The 19,577-nt window shown below is 47.1% G+C and overlaps 2 protein-coding genes across 2 annotated transcripts in view; one reads left to right on the forward strand and one right to left on the reverse strand.

The window, feature by feature from the left end:
* Morn5 (MORN repeat containing 5) overlaps nucleotides 1-6,069 on the reverse strand; it is a 28,111-nt gene extending 22,042 nt beyond the window's left edge. The window contains exons 1-3 of the mRNA XM_048432267.3: nucleotides 5,882-6,069; nucleotides 2,552-2,699; nucleotides 439-550 (exon numbers count right to left, since the gene is read on the reverse strand). Coding sequence (XP_048288224.1) covers nucleotides 439-550; nucleotides 2,552-2,699; nucleotides 5,882-5,928 — 307 coding nt within the window. The 5' untranslated portion in view covers nucleotides 5,929-6,069. The remainder of the gene's footprint in view (nucleotides 1-438; nucleotides 551-2,551; nucleotides 2,700-5,881) is intronic.
* A 38-nt stretch (nucleotides 6,070-6,107) lies between these two features.
* Nucleotides 6,108-19,303, forward strand: Ndufa8 (NADH:ubiquinone oxidoreductase subunit A8). Its single transcript, XM_048432266.3, has 4 exons — nucleotides 6,108-6,266; nucleotides 11,116-11,279; nucleotides 16,424-16,589; nucleotides 19,013-19,303. Exons 1-4 carry the CDS (start codon nucleotides 6,216-6,218, stop codon nucleotides 19,148-19,150), a joined length of 519 nt encoding a protein of 172 aa, XP_048288223.1. The 5' UTR covers nucleotides 6,108-6,215; the 3' UTR covers nucleotides 19,151-19,303.
* Nucleotides 19,304-19,577: the final 274 nt, after the last annotated feature.

The following is a 19,577-nucleotide window of genomic DNA, read 5'->3' on the forward strand; positions in this document are numbered from 1 at the left end:
GCACCCTAAACAGTCTAAGAGAAGACAGGGACTGGAGGGACACAGCCCATGGAACACATGTCCTGTCAGCCTGTGTCCCCCTTTCCCACCCTTTTGTGGTATAATGCTTACATATTTTTAGCATGACAGATGTCATGTGCCATGCATGCACGCAAGACATGCACGCAAAACACCATTCCAGGTGCAAATTTTCTTATTGGCAATGAACTTGTAAGGCAGAAAACACTGCTTCTCTGACTTGGATGGGGAAAGCTGAGGCACAGAGAAGTGGGATTCCTTGGTCTTCTCCCCTTGGCCAGCCCAGGGGCCTGAGATGTGAGGACTGGGTCCTGTGGCTCTCCTGGGTCTGCTGCATCCATCTTCCCCTTGGGAAGGTTCAGTGGGGACCAGGCATTCACTTCAGGGCCTTCAACCTCCCTCACGCTGTGGGTGGGCTACCTGAGGGCTTCAGGCCATAGCAGATCTCGGTGTGGAATCTCCGGTCATAACTGTCACAGTAGTGCCAGTGTCTGTCCTCATACTGCAGCCCATCAGCAAAGGTATACTTGCCCTGGAAGGAACCAGAGGAGACCAAAGCCTTGTTACCAAGGAAACGATTGGCTTTTCACTGCCTCAGGAATGAAGTGGCAGCTGTCACAATGGCCATGGTTGTGAAGATTAGGGGGGACAGAGATACTGCACCCAACCTATGTACGATGCAGAAATCATGGCGACTGCATGGAGCTGGGCAGGTGGCCTACTCTAGGCTCTTGCCAGATTCCTCATTTATAGGATTAGGATGACAGTATCCCTCTAATAGGGGTGGCTGGGAATTTGGTGAGATAGGTATGTGCCAAGCTTATCTGGGAGGTGTGTGTGTTTTCCAAAGAGATTAGCATTTGAGTTGACAAAATACAGAGATCACCCTTGCCCATACAGATGGGCACTGTTAAAGACATGATCAGAAGATGGGACAGAGGAAGGACCGCTTGCTCTCAGCTGTCCTGGGATGCCCATTTCATCTTGGCCTTGGACATCAGCACACCTCGCCTCTGCCTCTCGAGAGTCTCAGCATTTCAGTTTGGACAAGGACTACAGTTCTGGCTTTCTCTGGGCCTCCAGCTTTCAGAAGATACACTGTGTCCCAGCTTCCATTATCTCATGAGCCAGACTCTGTCTATCTGCCGTGCCCTCCTGATCACCCTCCTCTGAGTGCTCTAATACCCACAAAGGAACACTTGCACATGCTGTTTTTCCTTTTATTATTATTGTAGCTGGAAAAGCCAGAGCCAGGAGCCACAGCCTCCTGTCCAGATATGCGCATTCTGTTCTTGCTGCTTCAGAGCTAAAGGAAACCTCAGGATGTAAAGAGCACATCAGCCTAGGCCTCAGGAAACATGGGTGGAAATTCCCACAATACTGTTTGTTCACTGTGTGACCTTGGGTAAGTCACATCCCCTTCCTGAGGCATAGAGTCCCCAAGCTATAAAAGAAGAAGCATTTCTTAACCTTTATTTAGGTCATGCGTCAGGCCCAGCAAACACTCAGGGAAACTCAAATGAGTGCAGGTCATTTTTCCGCAGAAAAATATAGTTCCATATTCACAGAGGCTTTTGTGTGTGTATAAATCAGGGGTCCACTGATCCCTAAGTTCTACCCATAAACCCCAAGATAAGAACCTTTGGATTAGATGATGTAGCAGAGGTGGTGGCAGTAAAAGCTGACATTTCCTGAGTGTCTGCTGTGTGTCAGGAGATGGCTGAGAATGCACACTTCTCCCTTTACAGTCAGCACCATTGTGATCGGCTAAGCTACGCCATCCCACCCTTCCCCCAAAGCTGACCAGACCTGCTGGAACTTATGAATGTGTTACCTTGAATAATTTTTAAAAGAGACCTTTTCTAGAATGGCTCAATGTGAGGTGAGGGTCCTTACAAGAGAGAGGTAGACAGGTCCAAGGGAGAGGACGAGACGGGGGAGAAGAAGTGACTTGGAGCTGTAAGCAGAGACTGGAGTGATACCTGGGCCTGAGTCGAGAAACGCAGGCAGCTTCTAGAAGGTAGAAAAAAATGTGAGGGAAGAGATTCTCTCCTGGAGTCGGCCTGCTGGCCCTGTTTAGGCTTCCAGTCCCCAGAGCCGTACGATGGTACATGGTCAGCTGAGGGGTAATCGGCCACAGCAGCAGTAGATAGCCATGCTGACTGTTGTTTAAGGCTGGGGAGCATGGACTGGGCAGTGGTGGTGCACACTTTAATCCCGGCCCTCGGGAGGCAAAGGCAAGCAGATCTGTGAGCTCAAGGCCAGTCTAGTCTATATAGTGAGCTCCAGGACAGCCAGGGGCACACAGAGAAACCCTGCCTTGAAAACTACACACACACACACCCTGAAGAGCATGCATTTCAGAGACAGTCATTGGCCAGAGAGCAGACTGCAAATGGCACAGCAGGATGGAGGGAGGAGATCCTAGAATCCTTGGAGGATGAGTAGCAGAGAGAGGAGAGAATGGAAAGAGGCAACAACAGGTGAGGGGCTCTTCCTGCCTGAGACCCTTCCCGAAGCCCCAGCTGGTCACCTTCACCGCCAATCCTTTCTCCCAGGTGGCGTCGAATCGGCTCCCACTGGGAAAGAACAGGGTTCCTTCTCCATGGAACATGCCGTCCTTCATGTCCCCAACATACCGCGTTTCAGTAGGGAGGATGTACTCCGCATTGCCCTCCATCCTGTAAGGATGGGGAGACAGTCACTCTCTGCATCCTTAGGTGTCGTCACCCAGCACTGTTCTCGCAGAGCTTCTGTGGGGCTTTGCTCTCATCAAAATCACAATCAATCAATCAATCAATCAATAAGTTGTTTAAGATGCGCAGCCTTTGCTCTGCCATCCTCCTTGCCCCCGCAGACTGTCCTGGAGTTGATGCTGTTCATTGCTGGCCTTGCTAGGCCCAGAGAGGACTGTGGACTGCGTCAGAGGTGCACAGCAGAAACTGCAGAACCAGCGGCCCAGGCAGCTGATTCTGAGTCCACCGTGACCAGTTCAGTCTTGTCCACTAAGCAAATCCTTGTTCTGTCAAATGTTAGCTTGGGCCAGCTACAGAATTCACTCTGCACCTTACTTACCTTTTTCATTTGTCAAATGGGAATCACTATGAGGCATGGTGGCTATTATAAAACGTAGAAGGTCTTTCTTCTTCTCTGTGTTCTGAAGTAGAATCATCTAGAACTCAACTGTGCAGCACTTCCAGGGAAATCATGACCATGAGGTCAGAGAGGCCCTACATTTTATTTATTTATTTATTTATCAATAGGGATTCACTCTCTTGCCGATGCTGACCTGGAACTCATGTAGATCAGACTGGCCTTGAAGCCTTGACAATCCTCCTGCCTCAGCCTCTCAAATTCTGAGAATATAGGTATAAGCCACTATACCGGGTTTTTCATTTTTATATTTAGATATGGTACAAGCAAATCATGAATTTTAATGTTTTGTTAAAACAGTTTTATTTATGAAGCATAATTGATATGCAAAACTATACACATACTTAAAGTGTATAGCTTGTGAGCCTTGACACATATCCTGGAAACCATCATCATAGTCAATATAATTAATATATCCCCCACCCCAGCTACTGCCTAATCTTCTTTAATCTTTCTTATTTGTTCTTTTCATTCCTCATCCCTAAGCAAATACTGATCAATTTTCTGTGGCCATGAATTCATCTTCATTTCCTATAATTTTATATAAAAATCATATACTATGTTCTCCTTTTTGGGAGGGGGGACTTCCTTCACTCAGTATAATTCTTCTGAGATCTATTCACGTTACTGCTGTGTGAACCAGCATTCTCACTGCTGTGTGCTCTTCCAGTGAATGGATATACCACATTGTTTGCTCATTCACATGTTGGTGGACATTTGGGTTGATTCCAGTTTCCGGTTATTACAGTCTCAGTTACATAAAGCTGTTGGAGCACTCACAAGCATGCCTTTGTATGGGCATATATTCCCATTTATCAGGCTAATACCTAGGAGTCAAATGCCTGTCTTACTTTTTAAGAAAATGTCAAGCTTTTCCAGAGCACTTGTCCAATGTTATATTCCCACCAGCAGTGGGAACTCTACCTAAACCAAATATTAAGTATTAATTTATTCTATATAAGAAGTGATTCCAGGCATTTAAACTCTAAAAATAAATTGCCTCCTCTCAGACCAAGAAAGAAAAGAGCCTCCTCCCCCTGCCATTATCTCTCCGTGAAAACAACATCTGTATGCATACTGTTAAGTATGTCTTTGAATCCCCTCGGGGTGTTCATTAGCTCCCCCTTCTGAAGATGAGGAAATGGGGGTCTGCCTCTAGCTGAAGGCTGGGTTCTCTAGGTGCTGTTTCTCTCATTACATGCTGGAATCTAAACAGCCCAAAGGATGACTAAGTTGCCTGTTGCTAAAAACCAAGATTCAGGCAGAGTACATGGCAGAACTATGAAAAGAACAGCCAGCCAGCAAATCAACAACTATCTTCTTGTGGGTTGTGGGCAGCTGAGAGGCTCCTGTCAGGTCTGGGTTTCAATACTGTGATTACAGCAGTACCAAAAAGACCTCAAGCAAACACATTGCTTGGGATGAACAGGGGTGGCTGGTACAGTACAGACAGGTGAAAGTGTGTAGAATTCTGACCTTCTGTCGGTGTCTGTCTGTCTCACTGACTTTACGTGCAGAGCACATCATAAAGATGTGTGTGGGTTTCCCGGTTTCTGTGCCAAGAATACCCAGTCCTTTATCTCCAGCTGACAAAACTTCTGCTGTAGCAAGGCCAGGTGGGAAGAAGTGATGTGGTTTAGACACAGAAATGGGTAGAAATTCTTACTCCATCACTTCTTAGCATTGTATTCGTAAGAGTGAGTATGCCGCTTGTTTTGCCTAAGTTCAACCATGTATGTGCAAGATCAGCCTGAACTAAATCACTCTCGTGGAAGTGTTGTACACCTAGCATCTTTGCCACGTTCTGAAGAGTCAGACAAGAGTCTTGAGTCCTTTACCATCTCCCTTGCAAAGCTGATTGAAGATCTGAGTCAGCATCCCATATGTATTATTACCACTTTCTCTAGGAATCTATCCCTATTGCCCGCTAGGTCATTGATCCCACAGCCTCAAACTCAAAACACCCTGCAGTCCCTCTAGCTTGCGCACACAGACCCTCCCAAATCAGGCCCTTCATCTCTCCATCTCCACAGCCCCATGAAGTGATTTACACCACAACAGCTAGGATTTATCTGTCAATATACTTTCCCCCCAGCCTCAGGCTCTCCAGTTCTAAAAAATATTCCACCTTCTTCATCTGGAGCTGCTAGCCACACTGGGTCCTCTGCCTCTCGTGCCCACAGTGCTGACCTTGATTACTTAACTGTGTCAGTCTTACTTGCCCTCATTGTCTGCATGAGCTTTTTGAGGGCATTTGCTGAATAGCATTTCCTATTTTCCATTTTTTTTTTTTTGAGACAGGGTTTCTCTGTGTAAGAACCCCAGTGGTCCTGGAATCAGCTCTTGTATTCCAGGCTCCTGTTTTCCTTTTTTAAAAAGTCCTATTTAAAAAAAATTATTTTTATTTTTTAATGTGTATGAGTGTTTTGCCAACATGTATGTATGTGCACCAGGTGCGTGCTGGTACCCACAGAGGCCAGAAGAGGAACTTTGGTTATTAATGGTCGTGAGCCACCATGTGGGTGCTGGGACACACACACATCACACAATAAATTGAATGAATCCCACCTATGTGGCTTATTAGACATGTGTACATGAGTATGTTAGCACAAGCGTTTGAAAATGCTTGGCTCAAAGTCCCTGGCAGAGACCAAAAGGCAGCTGCCTTTCCCCAGCCCGGGAGTGAACACACGAACGAATGGGACCTTACCTCCCGTTTGTGTACGACCCGATATATTGGCTCCCGGTGTACTGCATGTCAGCGTTTAGAGTCTAGAGAGACAAGACAACTTCAGCGCCCTCAGTATTACTATGACAACCAGGAGGTGTGGGCGGAGTTCAAACGAAACCCCGCCCCTCACCCCGCTTGACTTCCTGAAATGGCGTACACGCGTCTACTCCGGTAGCGGCAGAGTATTGCGCCTGCGCGCCGCTCGAGACGCATGCGCAAATGGTACAGGGCAACCTGGGAGACCCAAAGGGGAATTGAAGGAGACGGGCGGCGCGGCTGAGGGCACCTGATCAGGGTCGGGGCTGCCGCCGTCATGCCGGGGATAGTGGAGCTGCCCACTGTGGAAGAGCTGAAAGTGGAGGAGGTGAGGCTCGCCCTGAGGGCAGGCGAGAGGCCCGGGGCTGCAGCTGCTGCCAAGCTGGCCCGCGCTCTGTCCCGGCCTCTGCGACCTGCTAGATCACATCCCGCCGTGTCTCCAAACACCCAGGCCCCCACCTGTGAATCGGGGTGACACTCTTTGATAACCTAGCCCCTTGCTGTACCTCCGCGTGAGGCGAGTATGCCTTCCCAGGTGCTCACCTTCCACCGAGTCTGTCAAAATCTCGGTGCAGGGGCCTGGGGGCCGCGGCAGCGTGCATATCGGACAGTGAGGCTGGCTTGGGTCAGGGTCTTTGTTAACAGGACGCACTTAAAGCATTTACTTCTTCTAGAGACATTTAAGTATTTGTTATGTGCACATGCAGTGGAAAGCAAGGGACAGTGCCCTTCTTTGGTATTTTCTAGTTCGATAAGGAGCTAGGTAAAGACAGGACAGCACTGGTGTGAAAACTGAAGTGCAGGTGCTGTGTTATTGTAATTATGGCAAACACGACCAAGCCACCTTTCCAGGCCAAGTTGCTAATTACTTGGGACACACAGTAAGGTAAGATATAACTCATCTTTCTTGAAGTACAGAACTAGGGCCCCGACAGTAGGAGTGATCTGCCCAAGGTCACAGAGACTGTGTGTGGAACAGGTGGAATGGGGATCCAGATCTGTTGTGAAGCCTGTGCTGAGAAGGCTCTGAGCTAAAATGTGCTAGAGTGAAGAAAGCCAGAGGTGTGTGATGTCAACCCACTGTCAGTGGTGGGCTGAGCCTCTGGAGGAGGCACTGACGAGGCCAGAGCAGTTTGGAGACTGCCGTGGCAGGACTTGGTAAGGCTAAAAATTAAATGCAGAGAATTCCACAGAAGGCACTGTCAAATGTTTTCCCACACCACTTCCTGTACGCTCTTAGCAACCTGTGAAGGGGGCAGCTGTCATTTTCCTCAGATGAAGAAATTACTAGCTGTACTCATGGTATGAGTGACATTTACTAAGAAGTGACAAGGGATGTTCCCATGAGCCAGCTTTTTTTTTTTCTTATCCCATTCTAAAACTGGTTAAACATGAGTTGACATTTTTTTTTGTTAGATTTTTAATTGGCTTAGCAAACATTTCATGCAGGAGCTTTTAATACATTTTTCTTTAAAGTTAGAACTATTCATTTATATAATCATGCAAATAACTAAAGTGTAATAAACGATAAGACACATAGGAAGGGCAGGCAGGACTGGGTTAAGGAGAAAGTAGGATTTGATATTGATTCTGAGTTCTAGACCTAATGCTTGGTCGCTTTGAACAACTTTTAGTACTTGTAGACAAGGGTGTTTTGCTAGCAGGTCGAGGTGACTCTATGAGGACATAAAAAGGATGGGGAAAGCACATGTTAGCTTATTGTAAAACACAGCATTTGAAGTCTGGTGTTTTATGGGGAGGGATGGAGAGAGAAACTGAGTAGTGGAAGAAGGAAGTAAAGTAAGGAGCTGGGGAAGCAGGGACTGGAAGTGGATCCTGGAAGCAGTGTGTCCAGCAGCACAGGAGCTGGGGAAGCAGGGGCAGGAAGTGGATCCTGGAAGCATTGAGCACAGGCTCTTTTGTGAAGATTGGTGAGAAGGCTGGAGAGGTAGTCTGAGCCCAGAAAGCCTTGGACAGCAAACAGGAAGTTCAGGCTTTTCTCTGCTGCTAAGTACGACTTCTTTGGGGAGTTGGTTTCTGAGTTGTGGTAGCAGCAGAGTAAAATAAAAGTTTTTGGAAGGCCACTTTAAGTGACTTACAGAAACTAGATTGAAGAGTAAGAAGCTAGGGAAGACTTGTTTCAATGACTGTTAAAATAACTGAAAAATATATTAATAACCATGGTAAGCTCTTGTGAGTGAGTCTTACTCAGCAGTGGACAAGTAACAGGCAATAATGCTGAAGAGCCTGGGTCAGGTTTGGAATATGACAACAGACCCAGGGAGGCAAAGAGCAGCAGCAATGGCTTTGGGGAGCAGAGAGAATCCATTTCGGGCTTTATGACTTAGGAGTCATGTCACATCCATATGGGGGGGATAAACATCCAGAAGCTTTGGATTAAAAATACCAGCCGACGGTGACGGTGCATTCCTTTAATCCCAGCACTTTGGAGGGAGAGGCAGGTGGATCTCCAGGTTCAAGGCCAGCCTGGTATACGCGGTGAGTTCCAGGACAGCCATGGCCATACAGAGAAACCCTGTCTTGAAAAACCAAAAACTGAAACAACCCACCACCACCAACAAAAATTTCCTTGATGTCTTCATAGTTTTGAGTGAAAATTAAGCAATAACTGGTACTGATAGACGTGGGTCAGGTACATCCTTAGCATGTCTACAGGCCTGAGCCTGTAACTCACAAGGTCCTAGGAAATAAGTGCATCACACTCCACTTTCCACAGATAGGAGATAGACCTGCCATAAATTAAACATTAGGAGGTACGGACGTGGTTTGTGGGAGCAGTGCCAGTACTAGAAGGTATGGGGACTTTGCTGTGATTCTGCCTGTGGAAGCCTGCGGTGCAGAGTGGCTGTGAGGAGTGCTGAGGAAGGTGTTGAGATTCTGTGTTCTGTGGACAAAGGATGCTGGGTGGGCTTCATCAGTTATGAAGAAATAGGTGAGGGGATCGTTACATCTCAGCTCTCCATGTCCTCTGTGATAGTAATGTCACGCCAAAGGCTTGATGGGAGGCCGCAGAGTCTGCGTTCCAGTTCTCAGGATGGCTGGAATGTCAGCTCAGATGACTGTTTATTCGCTGTTTAGGAATTGGCTCAGTAAATGTGTCTCATCTTTGTTTCCCTATGACAGCATGGATGTCCTTTCATTTTGATAATAAAGCAACTAATGCTTTAGGCTTTTGGAGGGCTGATGTCTTGAGAATTTAAATAATCAAATCAGCCATCTAAGGATATTTTTGAGGCATTTGGCAAGCAAGTAAAATGATGCTCAGGTCTTTTTTTTTAAAGATTTATTTATTTATTATATATAGAGTGTTAGAAGAGGCCATGGGATCTCATAGATGGCTGTGAGCCAACACATGGTTGCTGGGCATAGAACTCAGGAAGAGCAGTCAGTGCTCTTAACCTCTGAGCTGTTTTTCCAGCCTGGTGCTCAGTTTTTTATTTAGAAATTTTAAAAATACTTTATTTTATGTGTATGAGTGTTTTGCCTGAATGTATGTGTAGCTCATTTATGCCTCGTTACCATGAGTTCCACAGGGCATGAGACTTCCTGGAACTGTTGTGAGCCACCATGTGGGTGCTGAGAATTGAACCTAGGTCTGCTGGAAGAGAGGCAAGTGCTCTAAACTACTGAAACACGGTTGTAAAAATGTAGTGACCTTTAAAAAACAGAACTGCCAGGTGGTGGGGACTCAGGCCTTTAATCCTCGGGAGGCAGAGTCAGGCGGAGCTCTGTGAGTTTGAGATCAGCCTGGTCTACAGGGCAAGTTCCAGGACAGATAGGGCTGCACAGAGAAACCCTGCCTCGGGGTGGAGGTGGGGTCATGACTCTGAAGCAAAAATGGTAGTACACGCTTGTAATCCCAGCTCTTGGGAGGCTGAGGCAGGATTGAGAGGAGGAGACCCACCTGGCTTACACAGTGCAAAGCCAGCCTGGGCTACTTGAAAGTGTCTCTAAAAACCAGAAATAAAACAAAAAGGTTGGGTATCTTTTTTCTCCCAGCTGGCTATAGGTAGTAAAATAAGCAAATGTAGATCAAATTTAAATACATAAATTTACAGATTTGGGGTATAAATTTGTTAGAGTTGGATGGCAAATTTCACTTATATGTAAGTTGACCTTTGCGTTGCTAGTCGTGACAGGACAGTGCTGGTAGGCAGTCCTGGCTTTCCTCTCCTCTGCTTTCTGTAGAATGGAGGGGAACCTCTCTCTCTTCCTTCCCCAACATTAGTCTTAGGAGTAAATTAATATGTATAAAGTGCATAAAATAAGACTAAAGACTTTCTCACATTAAAGTCCTCAATATTTTTAAAAATCTAATTCAGTGGTATATTAAAGTATAGTTTCCTGACAGCAAGTTTAGGAAACCAGCTAATGTTTTTTGTTACATTTCTCAGTTGATCAGGAATCTGAGAATTCCCTGGCTGGGAAAACAGCAACAGTAAAGCAAATGCACCGCCCACGCCCAGATGCCAACAGTCAATACCCCACCCTGTTCTTTAAACTTTAGGCTTAACAAGTTGCCCATGGCAGAGTTGGTGCTCAGTGTCGCCTGCAGGCTTTAGTAGGGCAGTAAGATAGAAATATTAGAAGAGAAACAGAGTAGCCAAAATCACTGAAAAGCAAAGATGAAGATGAGATCCCCCAGATGGCAGGAAGCTCTGTCAGTAAGGTAACTGTAGCATTGTGGCCTCAGCCTTGGCTGAGACTTAGAGCTGGAAGCTGAGCTGCGAACTCTGCCTGCCGATCCTCTGAGCTACCTGCAGCTGGTCTGCAGTGCTTCTCAAGACAGTGCTGAAGGCAAGCAGCGAAATCTTGACATGGTCACAGTGCTAGAGGTAGCATTAGTCTGGGCCTCTTCCAGGACTTTATTCTTAGTAATTGCCAGACTCTGAGCTTTTTCTTTTCCTTTTCCTCGCTTCCTCTGATTTCCCAGCCCTCTGGGAGTTTCAGATGTCATTATATGATTCATTTCATTCCTGGAGAGGAACCTTAGCAATGTTGACAGAGTTATTTAAGCAAGATTCTGTTAGGGTCACTGTCTTCTCTTTAAGAGAAAACGGGGCTGGTTCTATCAGCCTGGTAAGACACATGCAAGAGCCTAACGCACTCATTTGTACCTGACTTGCTGTGTGACCCCCTCTTCGTCGCTTTTCCAGGTGAAAGTCAGCTCAGCTGTGCTTAAAGCCGCAGCCCACCACTATGGGGCCCAGTGTGACAAGGTCAATAAGGAGTTCATGCTGTGCCGCTGGGAGGAGAAGGACCCCAGGCGCTGTCTGCAGGAGGGCAAGCTGGTCAACAGCTGTGCGCTGGACTTCTTCAGGTAAGACTCACCTGAAAACAGTACCTGGGCAAGCTGTAACATCAAGGTATTCTGAAATAGTCTTCAATGAAGAAGTGGCTTCCAGCTAATTAAATGTGCAGTGTGCAGGTTTTGAAATCAGATAGACCAAAATTATTTTGTTTCTTTTGGATTTGTTTTTATAAGACAAGTTCCTCCATGAGTTTCAGTTTTCAGCTCTGAAATAGTATCTGTTCTCTACAGTATTGCGGTAGGTGTTTTTAAAAGGTCTGTACAACCACATCAGCCCCATGCTTGTTGACAGACAACAGACAGTTGTGATGGTTAGGAAAGTATTGAGTATTGGGTCTTAGGTCGGACACTATGTGCAACACAAGCCCAGGTGTGTAATTAGCTGAACAATGTTATTTGGGCATAGTGTTAGGGTCTTGTAGTCCTAGCATTCAGGAGCTGGAGGCAGGGGGACCAACAAGGGCAGCAGTGGCTACACAGGGAATTGGAGGCCAGTTTGGGCTACGTGAGATGCTCTCTCAAAAAAATGGTTTGATTAAGTCAGCCTGGAACTCAGTGTGCAGTCCTGGAATACTCATTCCTGATCCAGCCCAAGTATGGGCCAGCAGTGTGCACCACGTCACCCAGCCGCAGGAAAGGTGTTTGAGATTCTGTTGTAATGAAAGGACAGAAGTCCAGAAATAGTCCTGGTGTCAGGCAGGGCTGGATCGGGGGTCTGAGTAACAGCAGAGCTATGTCACACCATTTTCCTCTCATTTCTGCATAGTCTCTTGGCTCAGCACTTCTCTGTTGACGTTATTTTCAAATAGACTTTCCCTTTGCTAGTGCCTTGGAATGGCCAGCAGCCACTCCAAGCTGCCCTCCTCAGCAAGCCCTGAGGGTGCCATTGCCTGTGTAGGCAGAGCCCCCACTGAGCCAGATTCTACTGTCTGTGGACTTCATATGTTTGTCTGTGAACCCTGGGAGGTAAGTACTCTAATTGGTCAGGCCCAAAGTGAGGTTTAGTCTTACCTTCACCCCCTGTATCTGAGATAGGGGGAGTTGTTTCCCAAAGAAAAAGCAGGGGTGTTACAGAAGAGTGGGGCCAGCTGCTGCCTCATGACTCAGTGGCTGCCTTTCTTCTTTCTTGCCTGTGCTGTCCCTGTCCACATGCAAACTTACTTTTGTGGTTATAATTATAATGTGTATATTTTTAAACTGATTTTCACTTGACATCACTGAGCACATTCCTCTGAGCCTTGTTTTTAGTGACTACATTCTACCAGTGGCAGGACCTGTAATATACCTGACAGCTCTTGTTAGTGAGCATCAGTCTATACTGTTTAGCCTGCCTTTCTTTCTTTCTTTCTTTCTTTCTTTCTTTCTTTCTTTCTTTCTTCCTTCCTTCCTTCCTTCCTTCCTTCCTTCCTTCCTTCCTTTCATTCTTTCTTTTTCTTTCTCCTTATTTTTTATTTTTATTTTTGTTATGTTTTGACATACAGTTTCCTGGGTAGCCTGGCTGTCCTACAACTCACTAAGTGGACCAGGTTGGCCTTGAACTCGCAGCGCCTGCTTCTGCCTCCCAGGTGCTGGGATTAAAGTTGTACACAATTACATCTAGTTTTTTTTTAATTCCTTGGTATTCATTTTCCAACAGTGATTTTTTTTAAGGTTTTGATAATTATATTTGACATCTGAACTTTTATTGCTATTTTTTTAAACCATGAATGATTAAAATAATTCTTAAAATGTGTTTGTGTATTTTGACTGGATATGTGTCTGTGCACCGTGTTCATACATGCCTAGTACCTTGGGGTGGGGGATCAGGAGGGCATCGAGCTGCCATGTGTGTGCTGGGAACCAAATCAGTTCCTAAGCAAAGCAGCAAATGATCTTAACTGTGGAGTCATCTCTCCAGCCCCTAATTTAAAAAATATATATATTTATTGATGTGGAGGGGGCATGTCACATGCCATGGTGCAGATGTGGGGGATCAGAGGCCACCTTTGTGGAGTTGGTTTTCTTTTGTCACCTTTATGTCAACTCCAGTGATTAAACTCGGGGCATCAGGGTTTAAGGCAGTTTTACACGATGAACCAGCTCACCAGCCCCTGCCTTACTGCTTTCTAGGTTGGGTCTGTAGCGCAAGGCCTGCTCTACTGGTTCACGAGTTGGGCAAGGGGCTGGAGATTGAAACACACGCACACACACACACACACACACACACACACACATACAGGTGCCAAGGCTGCCCCTTTATTGTGTTCCAGGGTAGCTTATATAGGGTCTTCCTAACTAATGGCCACGCCCTAACTCTCGGGTGCAAGCCCACCGGAACCACTCCCCGGCCATCAGGAACTCCTGGGGGCTCCTGCTCAGAGCAGCTGCAGACAAGCTGTTTACTCAGGCAGGGGGGGGGTCACAGGAATTTCAGGGTCTGGGGGTCCACAGTCCCCAACAGGGTCATCTTAGTCTGCCCTCTGCACTGATGCTATATACACGGTGTTTAAATATTTAATAGATAGGAGATAGTGCTTTATGATGCCTGGAGTTATGTCCATATTGCTTTCAAGGTTAAATATGTCTTTACTTATTTTGGGAAATAAAAGTGACTTTCTAAGAGAATAGTGGAAGACCGTTTTCCTGAGATGCAGAGATGGACCGTTGTAAGCTGGAGATGACCACCGAGGCATGGTGAGCAGAGGCCAGGCCAGGTCTCCCGCTGCGGTGCTGGGCTGTGGAGAACACAGAAGAGGAGGGTGGGGGTTACACAGGGTGCTAGGTAACTTTAGGGAGGCCTAAGATGGAAACTGGGTGAGTGGCAGGGAGCAGCATGGAGGGTAGACTTGTGCTGCATGCGTAGACTCTAAAAGTCTTGCTGAGACATCGTAAAGACGGCCATGCACTGAGGGCCCTCAGGGTCTAGACTAGAATAGGAAGCATTTTCCATCTCTATTCTGCTGGCAGAAATGTATTCTGAGTCTTTTCCCAACGGCCTTAAATATGGCTGTTACATAAAATTGTGCTATTGTGTGCTTACCTAGCAAGTTCAAGTCCCCAGGTTTGCTCCGGGGACAGGTGGTGGGAGTTACATAAAGTAATATTTTTTTATTTTTCTTGAATTTGTATTTAATTCCTAACAGGTTTGAATGAAAAGGGAAGGCGTTGCTCCAGCCATTTTTTCTTCTCTTCTTATCTCTACCCTCCCTCTCTCGGAGGAGGGCGAGTGGGATAGAGTCATGTAGCTCAGGCTGGCCTCACATTCACCCTGTACCTAAGGCTACCCTTGAACTTCCACATGCTGGGGTTACAGTCCTGTGCCCCACACCTGTAGAAGTTAGCTCGATTAGGGAAATAACCAGGCTAGCTAAATTATAAAACAATTATATTTTTATTTATTATAATGGGAAAACTCACGAAACAGGGACGAGAAGTCCAAGCTCAGCTGTGCTGCGAGGGAACCACACAGAGAGCACACCTGGGCCATGTGCCCGGTTTTTTTTTGTTTGTTTGTTTGTTTGTTTGTTTTCTCCAGGCCCCAGAAAGCCACACCCTAACTTGGTCCCACCTCTTAAAGATAATTGGTTAGCAAAGCTTACCCATCACACACCTAGCCTCCCTTGGCCTGTGTTTTATTTGTGTATCTGTTCTTATGTCTGTGTGAACATGTATGTGTGTGGGTCTGTGTGGGTGTGCACATGTGCCCACATTCATTCAGAAACTCAAGGCTGAGAGCAGGAATCCTTATTCTGTGAGACATGTCACTCAGGCATGGCGCTTAGCACTATGGCTAGTCTCACCGGCGAGCTTGCTTTGGCATCTCCTGTCCCGTCCTTCAGAGGATGGAATTTACAGTCGGGCAGCCAGGACAACTTAACGTGGATTCTGGAATCCCCATTCCAGCCCTGTTACTTATGTGTTAGGTGCTTTAAGCACTGGACATCTCCCTAGCTTCCTCCAGCAGCTTCCATGGTTCAGAGGGAGGTATTTGCTGCCCTGCTTCCTAGCAGCACCCAGCTCTTCATAGTGAGGACTGTTTCTGGCCAGCATGACCTCCCTCCCATTAGTTAGTGAGCTCGTGTCTGAAGGCCTCTCACCCCCGGCCTCTGTCAGCATGCCAGGTTCTGACTGCTTCCTTCCCTTCTGAGTTTGCTGAGCAGGCTCCAGAGAAGTCTCCTGAGTAAAATGCCAGTGACTTAGGCCATGGGCTTTTATTTTTGATGAATAAAGGAAGGTTTGCTCCTGAGAATTCTTGCTGTGTTTTATTTCTTGCTTACTGGTTCTTAACTTTGGATTTTCTTTTTTAATTACAAAGCATATGGAAAGTTAGGCTTCATTATGACATTTTTCAAGCAAAATTTGTTTTTGTTGTTTCTCTCCCCTCCTTTGTGATTCTGCCTTGTGTGCTCCCACCCCCAGTCACATGTGACCAAGAGGCCCCCCAGCACCCCTGTCCGTCTGTACCCGCTCGCAACCTTTGTTCCTACGTCTCTCTTATGACCTGCTATCCTGCAGCACACAGCACATGAGAGATGAGAGAGGATGGTGGTTCGGCTCTCAGACTGTGCCATATTGCTTAATAGGACACTTCCTAGTTCCGTTTTCCTGCAAGTTTCGTATTTCTTAGAAGCTGAGTAAACCAGGCATGGTAGCACACTGGAGGCAGAGGTGGACAGATCTCTGAGTTCGAGGACAGCCTGGTCTGCAGAGTGAGTTCCAGGCCAGCCAGGGCTATACAATGAGACTCTCCTGAAAAACCAAAAATAAATAAATAAAAGCTGAGTAAAAACTCCATTGTGTACACATGCCACATTTTCATTATCCAGTGTTCTGTTGATGGCCCCATGCTTTTGTGAATGGAGCAGCAGCAGGCACACGGTCTAGTGTCTGGGGTAGGTTGTAGCGAGTCCTTTGGGTGCAGCCTTGAATGGTGTAGTTGGATCACATGGTGTTCTGGTTTCCATTTTTGACGACCTTCCACAGTGGTTGCACTAGCTGCATCCTAGCAGTGGGAAGGGCTCTTCCCTGCAGTCTCAGCATTTAGTTGTCAGTTTTTACTTGAAGGCCTTGAAGGTGCCGTGGGGTGTGGCATTATTGACTCCTACACTTTCCAGAATAGAAGGCTCCTCTGTTGTGTGAAAGAGCTATCCCTAACCTCCAGCCTTCCTTTCCAGGCAGATCAAGCGTCACTGTGCAGAGCCTTTCACAGAGTACTGGACTTGCCTCGATTATTCCAACCTGCAGATGTTTCGTCACTGCCGCAAGCAGCAGGCCAAGTTTGACAAGTGTGTGCTGGATGAACTGGGCTGGGTGCGGCCAGACCTTGGGGAGCTGTCCAAGGTAAGGTTCCTCTGGTTGGGGAGAGGGGATTGGCTGTGACAAAGGCAGAAGGGGTCCCACTGAGGATGGAGAGGCTGTGAGTGGTCCCCATTTACCAGACAAAGGACTCGACATCCAGAAGCCAGTGTGTCCTCGCAGGTGTTAGTTAGCCAACAGGGAGCAGAGAGCCTTGGCCACCATGCTGGTGAGGTGCTGCTGGCAGATCCTGGAGCAGCAGGCGCAGCTTGTGCCAGATTCTTTTGGAACCAAGAGTTGAAAAGCTCTTAGATGAAGAGCGCGGTCCTCCCTCCCTCCTGGGTTGGTGGTTTCGGTGATGACTCTGGCTGAAGCGTCACGGAAGTCTGATGTCTGCACAATTCTTTGTGCTCTCGTGAGTACTTAGCTCAGGAACATTTTGAATGCTGGGCCCCCAAACGCACACACGCTGCTGTGGCCTTCCTGGAGAGTTCTTCCTGAGCTGCTTCTGAAGAATTTAGGGCTTAAACTGTCTTCACTGTAGGATCTGTGTGGGCAAGAAAGATGCATTATTGAAACTCTAAAGAGGTGTAGAGACTCCCATCAGCTCCCAAGCTGCTGTGATGTGCAGCTGAAGAAGTCCTGCCCACAGTGGCCTACATGCCTGCTGCTTTAACTCAGGGCTTTAACTCCTTAGAGCCAGGCAGCAGAGCTTGGCGGGAAGAGCAAGGTTGGATGGAAGAGTTGGACTGAATCTTGTTTCCACAATCTCCCGTGGAATCTCAAACTTGCCAGCTGCCTGTCCGCCCTGTCTACTCTCCCCAGAGCCTGTGTGAGCCCCTGCCCAGCACTAGGCACTCAGGCTGTCCATCTTAGTTCTCGTCCCTCTGGGGCCAGCGCCACGCATGGTTGTCACAAATAGATGGGCAGCCTAGGTTTTTTTAGTGTGACATTCTTAGCTTTACTTCAGATACTTTTCTTTAGCTAAACTGAGAAAGTAACTTTAGTAGTGGCCAATCAGAGTTGGAAAGTGGTAAGACTAACACACTTAACCAGTAAAACTCCCTTTTCTTCTTTCTTCTTCACCACAGGGGAAGCTGTGAGTCAGGCTACTAAACCAGAGTATTTATTCTTGAGTCTTTATATTAACATTCTTTACCCCAAAATAAAGTTATCTAATTGCTGCAAAAATGTATTTCTTGACATGTATTGTCAATTTTAGTTGCGCTCCAATCCATTGCCCAGTCTCCAGAAAGGCCATTAGCCAGCCGAGGGAAGCCTAAACTGTAGCTTCATTCTCTTTGGCATTCTGTCTGGCCCACTTGTCTCTTCCTCCGAAGACCAAGTTGAGCCCCAGTCCGGATGTCACACCCTTTCCTAGGCAGAATTATCTCCTTCTCGTAATGATAACCTGATCATAAAAAAGCAAGTTGCGGGGCACTTCATATACATCCTAGTTCCTCCCAGGAATCCCCTTTTACGCATGGCAGTTTTATCATCAAGTATGCCTCAGGCCTTCCTTTAGGGATGGGTCTGAGGTGCCTGCCCCCTCTCTTCTGGGGTGTGTTAGAGCAGGTTGCTTCACTAGTCTTCCCTCAGTCAGTTGTTCTTTCAGTGGGTCCCTCGTTACTCTATATTCAAGAAACATTTTCAAAAACAAAGAATGACAGTTTTCTAGATTGATTTCATGAATATCTCCAGTGAGCATTTGGAACTACTCTGTCAAGCAGCAAGGAACTCTTCATTTGTGACCTGCAGTTAGAGCAGGGGACAGGGACCTGCACTCAAGGCCTTGAGGTCCAGCTCCAGCTCTGACGTCATCTTGGGTGACCCAGTCACTGTCCTATGAACTGGAGATAATATGTACACATAAGGAAGTTAGGAGCATATGTCCTAGCACGGTGGCCTTAGTGAACGTCTGGGACGTCACCAGGTGGGAGCTGCTGGTGAGGACGAGCTAGGATAATGCGCTCAGCATTAACACTGATAACACCAGAACTTGCTTAGCTGTGGTCTCTGCCGCTTGGTGAGCTCTGTAGACTTTGCCTCTGCTGTCTTTGTCTTTTTGCTTGCACTGTCTTCCCCCTTAATCTCCTTGGCAGACTCCTGATTCTCCTCAGAAATAGCTTAGGCCCACCCAGCCTTCAGTGTGGGTGATTTGTGCAGGGTCTGCCCTTCCCCACACAGCCCAGTAGAAGTTCTGTCTTGCTCACTGACTAGTGAGAGAACCCCAGAGGACAGCTTGTCTCAGCCTGTCATTTCTTGCTCTATCCTCAACTCCTACCATGCAGAATGACAAAAGGTGGACTTCTAGAAGTATATGCAAGGATTAAGTGAGGCTAGACACATCTGCCTGCGGTTCGAAGCAGGGGAGTAGTTGGAGCAACAGGAGCAGTGGGACCCCAGAGGGTTCAGGGTTACTACTGCTGCAGTCCCATTGAACTCTGCCTCCTTCTGCGCCCCTCCAGGTTACCAAAGTGAAAACGGAGCGCCCTTTACCAGAGAACCCTTACCACTCAAGACCGAGGCCGGAGCCCAACCCTGTGATAGAAGGGGATCTGAAACCCGCCAAGCACGGCAGCCGATTTTTTTTCTGGACCATGTAAAGATGGGGCCACACGTGCCCAGATGACAGCTGATGAAAACACCCATGCTGCTCGCGTGTGCTTTCCTGGATCACGGACGTTAACAAAAAAGTTAATTTATGTGACTTGGCAGTTATTCTATACATTTCCTGTCCATTAAAATTTTAAAGGAAACAGTTGTGTTTTATTACGCTTTATGTAACCTTTTAGCCTTTAGAGATGACTTCCCCTGTCCTTTCTTGTGCTCCTGACTTGTTCTAAGGAGGACTTGCCTCTGTGGCAGGAGAGCCACACTCCAGCATGGAGGCTTTGCTACCTGAAGCAGCTTCCAAGGAGAGGTCAGCATAGAGTGTGAAACTCCAGCTCTCTCTTCTCGGCCAGCATTCCAAGCAGAGAGCTCTCCCTAACAGTCATTCCAGGGCCACGTCCAGGACTGAGTAAAGGTTCG

The sequence above is a fragment of the Myodes glareolus genome, chromosome 21 (genome assembly GCF_982192425.1).
Source record: "Myodes glareolus chromosome 21, mMyoGla1.1, whole genome shotgun sequence".
NCBI classification, from domain to species: domain Eukaryota; kingdom Metazoa; phylum Chordata; class Mammalia; order Rodentia; family Cricetidae; genus Myodes; species Myodes glareolus.

What these genes read in the sequence shown, in the direction of transcription:
- Ndufa8 (XM_048432266.3), top strand. Translation starts at nt 6,216, where the DNA reads ATGCCGGGGATAGTGGAGCTGCCCACTGTGGAAGAGCTGAAAGTGGAG. An exon ending in AAGAGCTGAAAGTGGAGGAG is followed by an intron (nt 6,267 to 11,115) that starts GTGAGGCTCGCC and finishes TCGCTTTTCCAG; the next exon opens with GTGAAAGTCAGCTCAGCTGT. An exon ending in ACCTTGGGGAGCTGTCCAAG is followed by an intron (nt 16,590 to 19,012) that starts GTAAGGTTCCTC and finishes GCGCCCCTCCAG; the next exon opens with GTTACCAAAGTGAAAACGGA.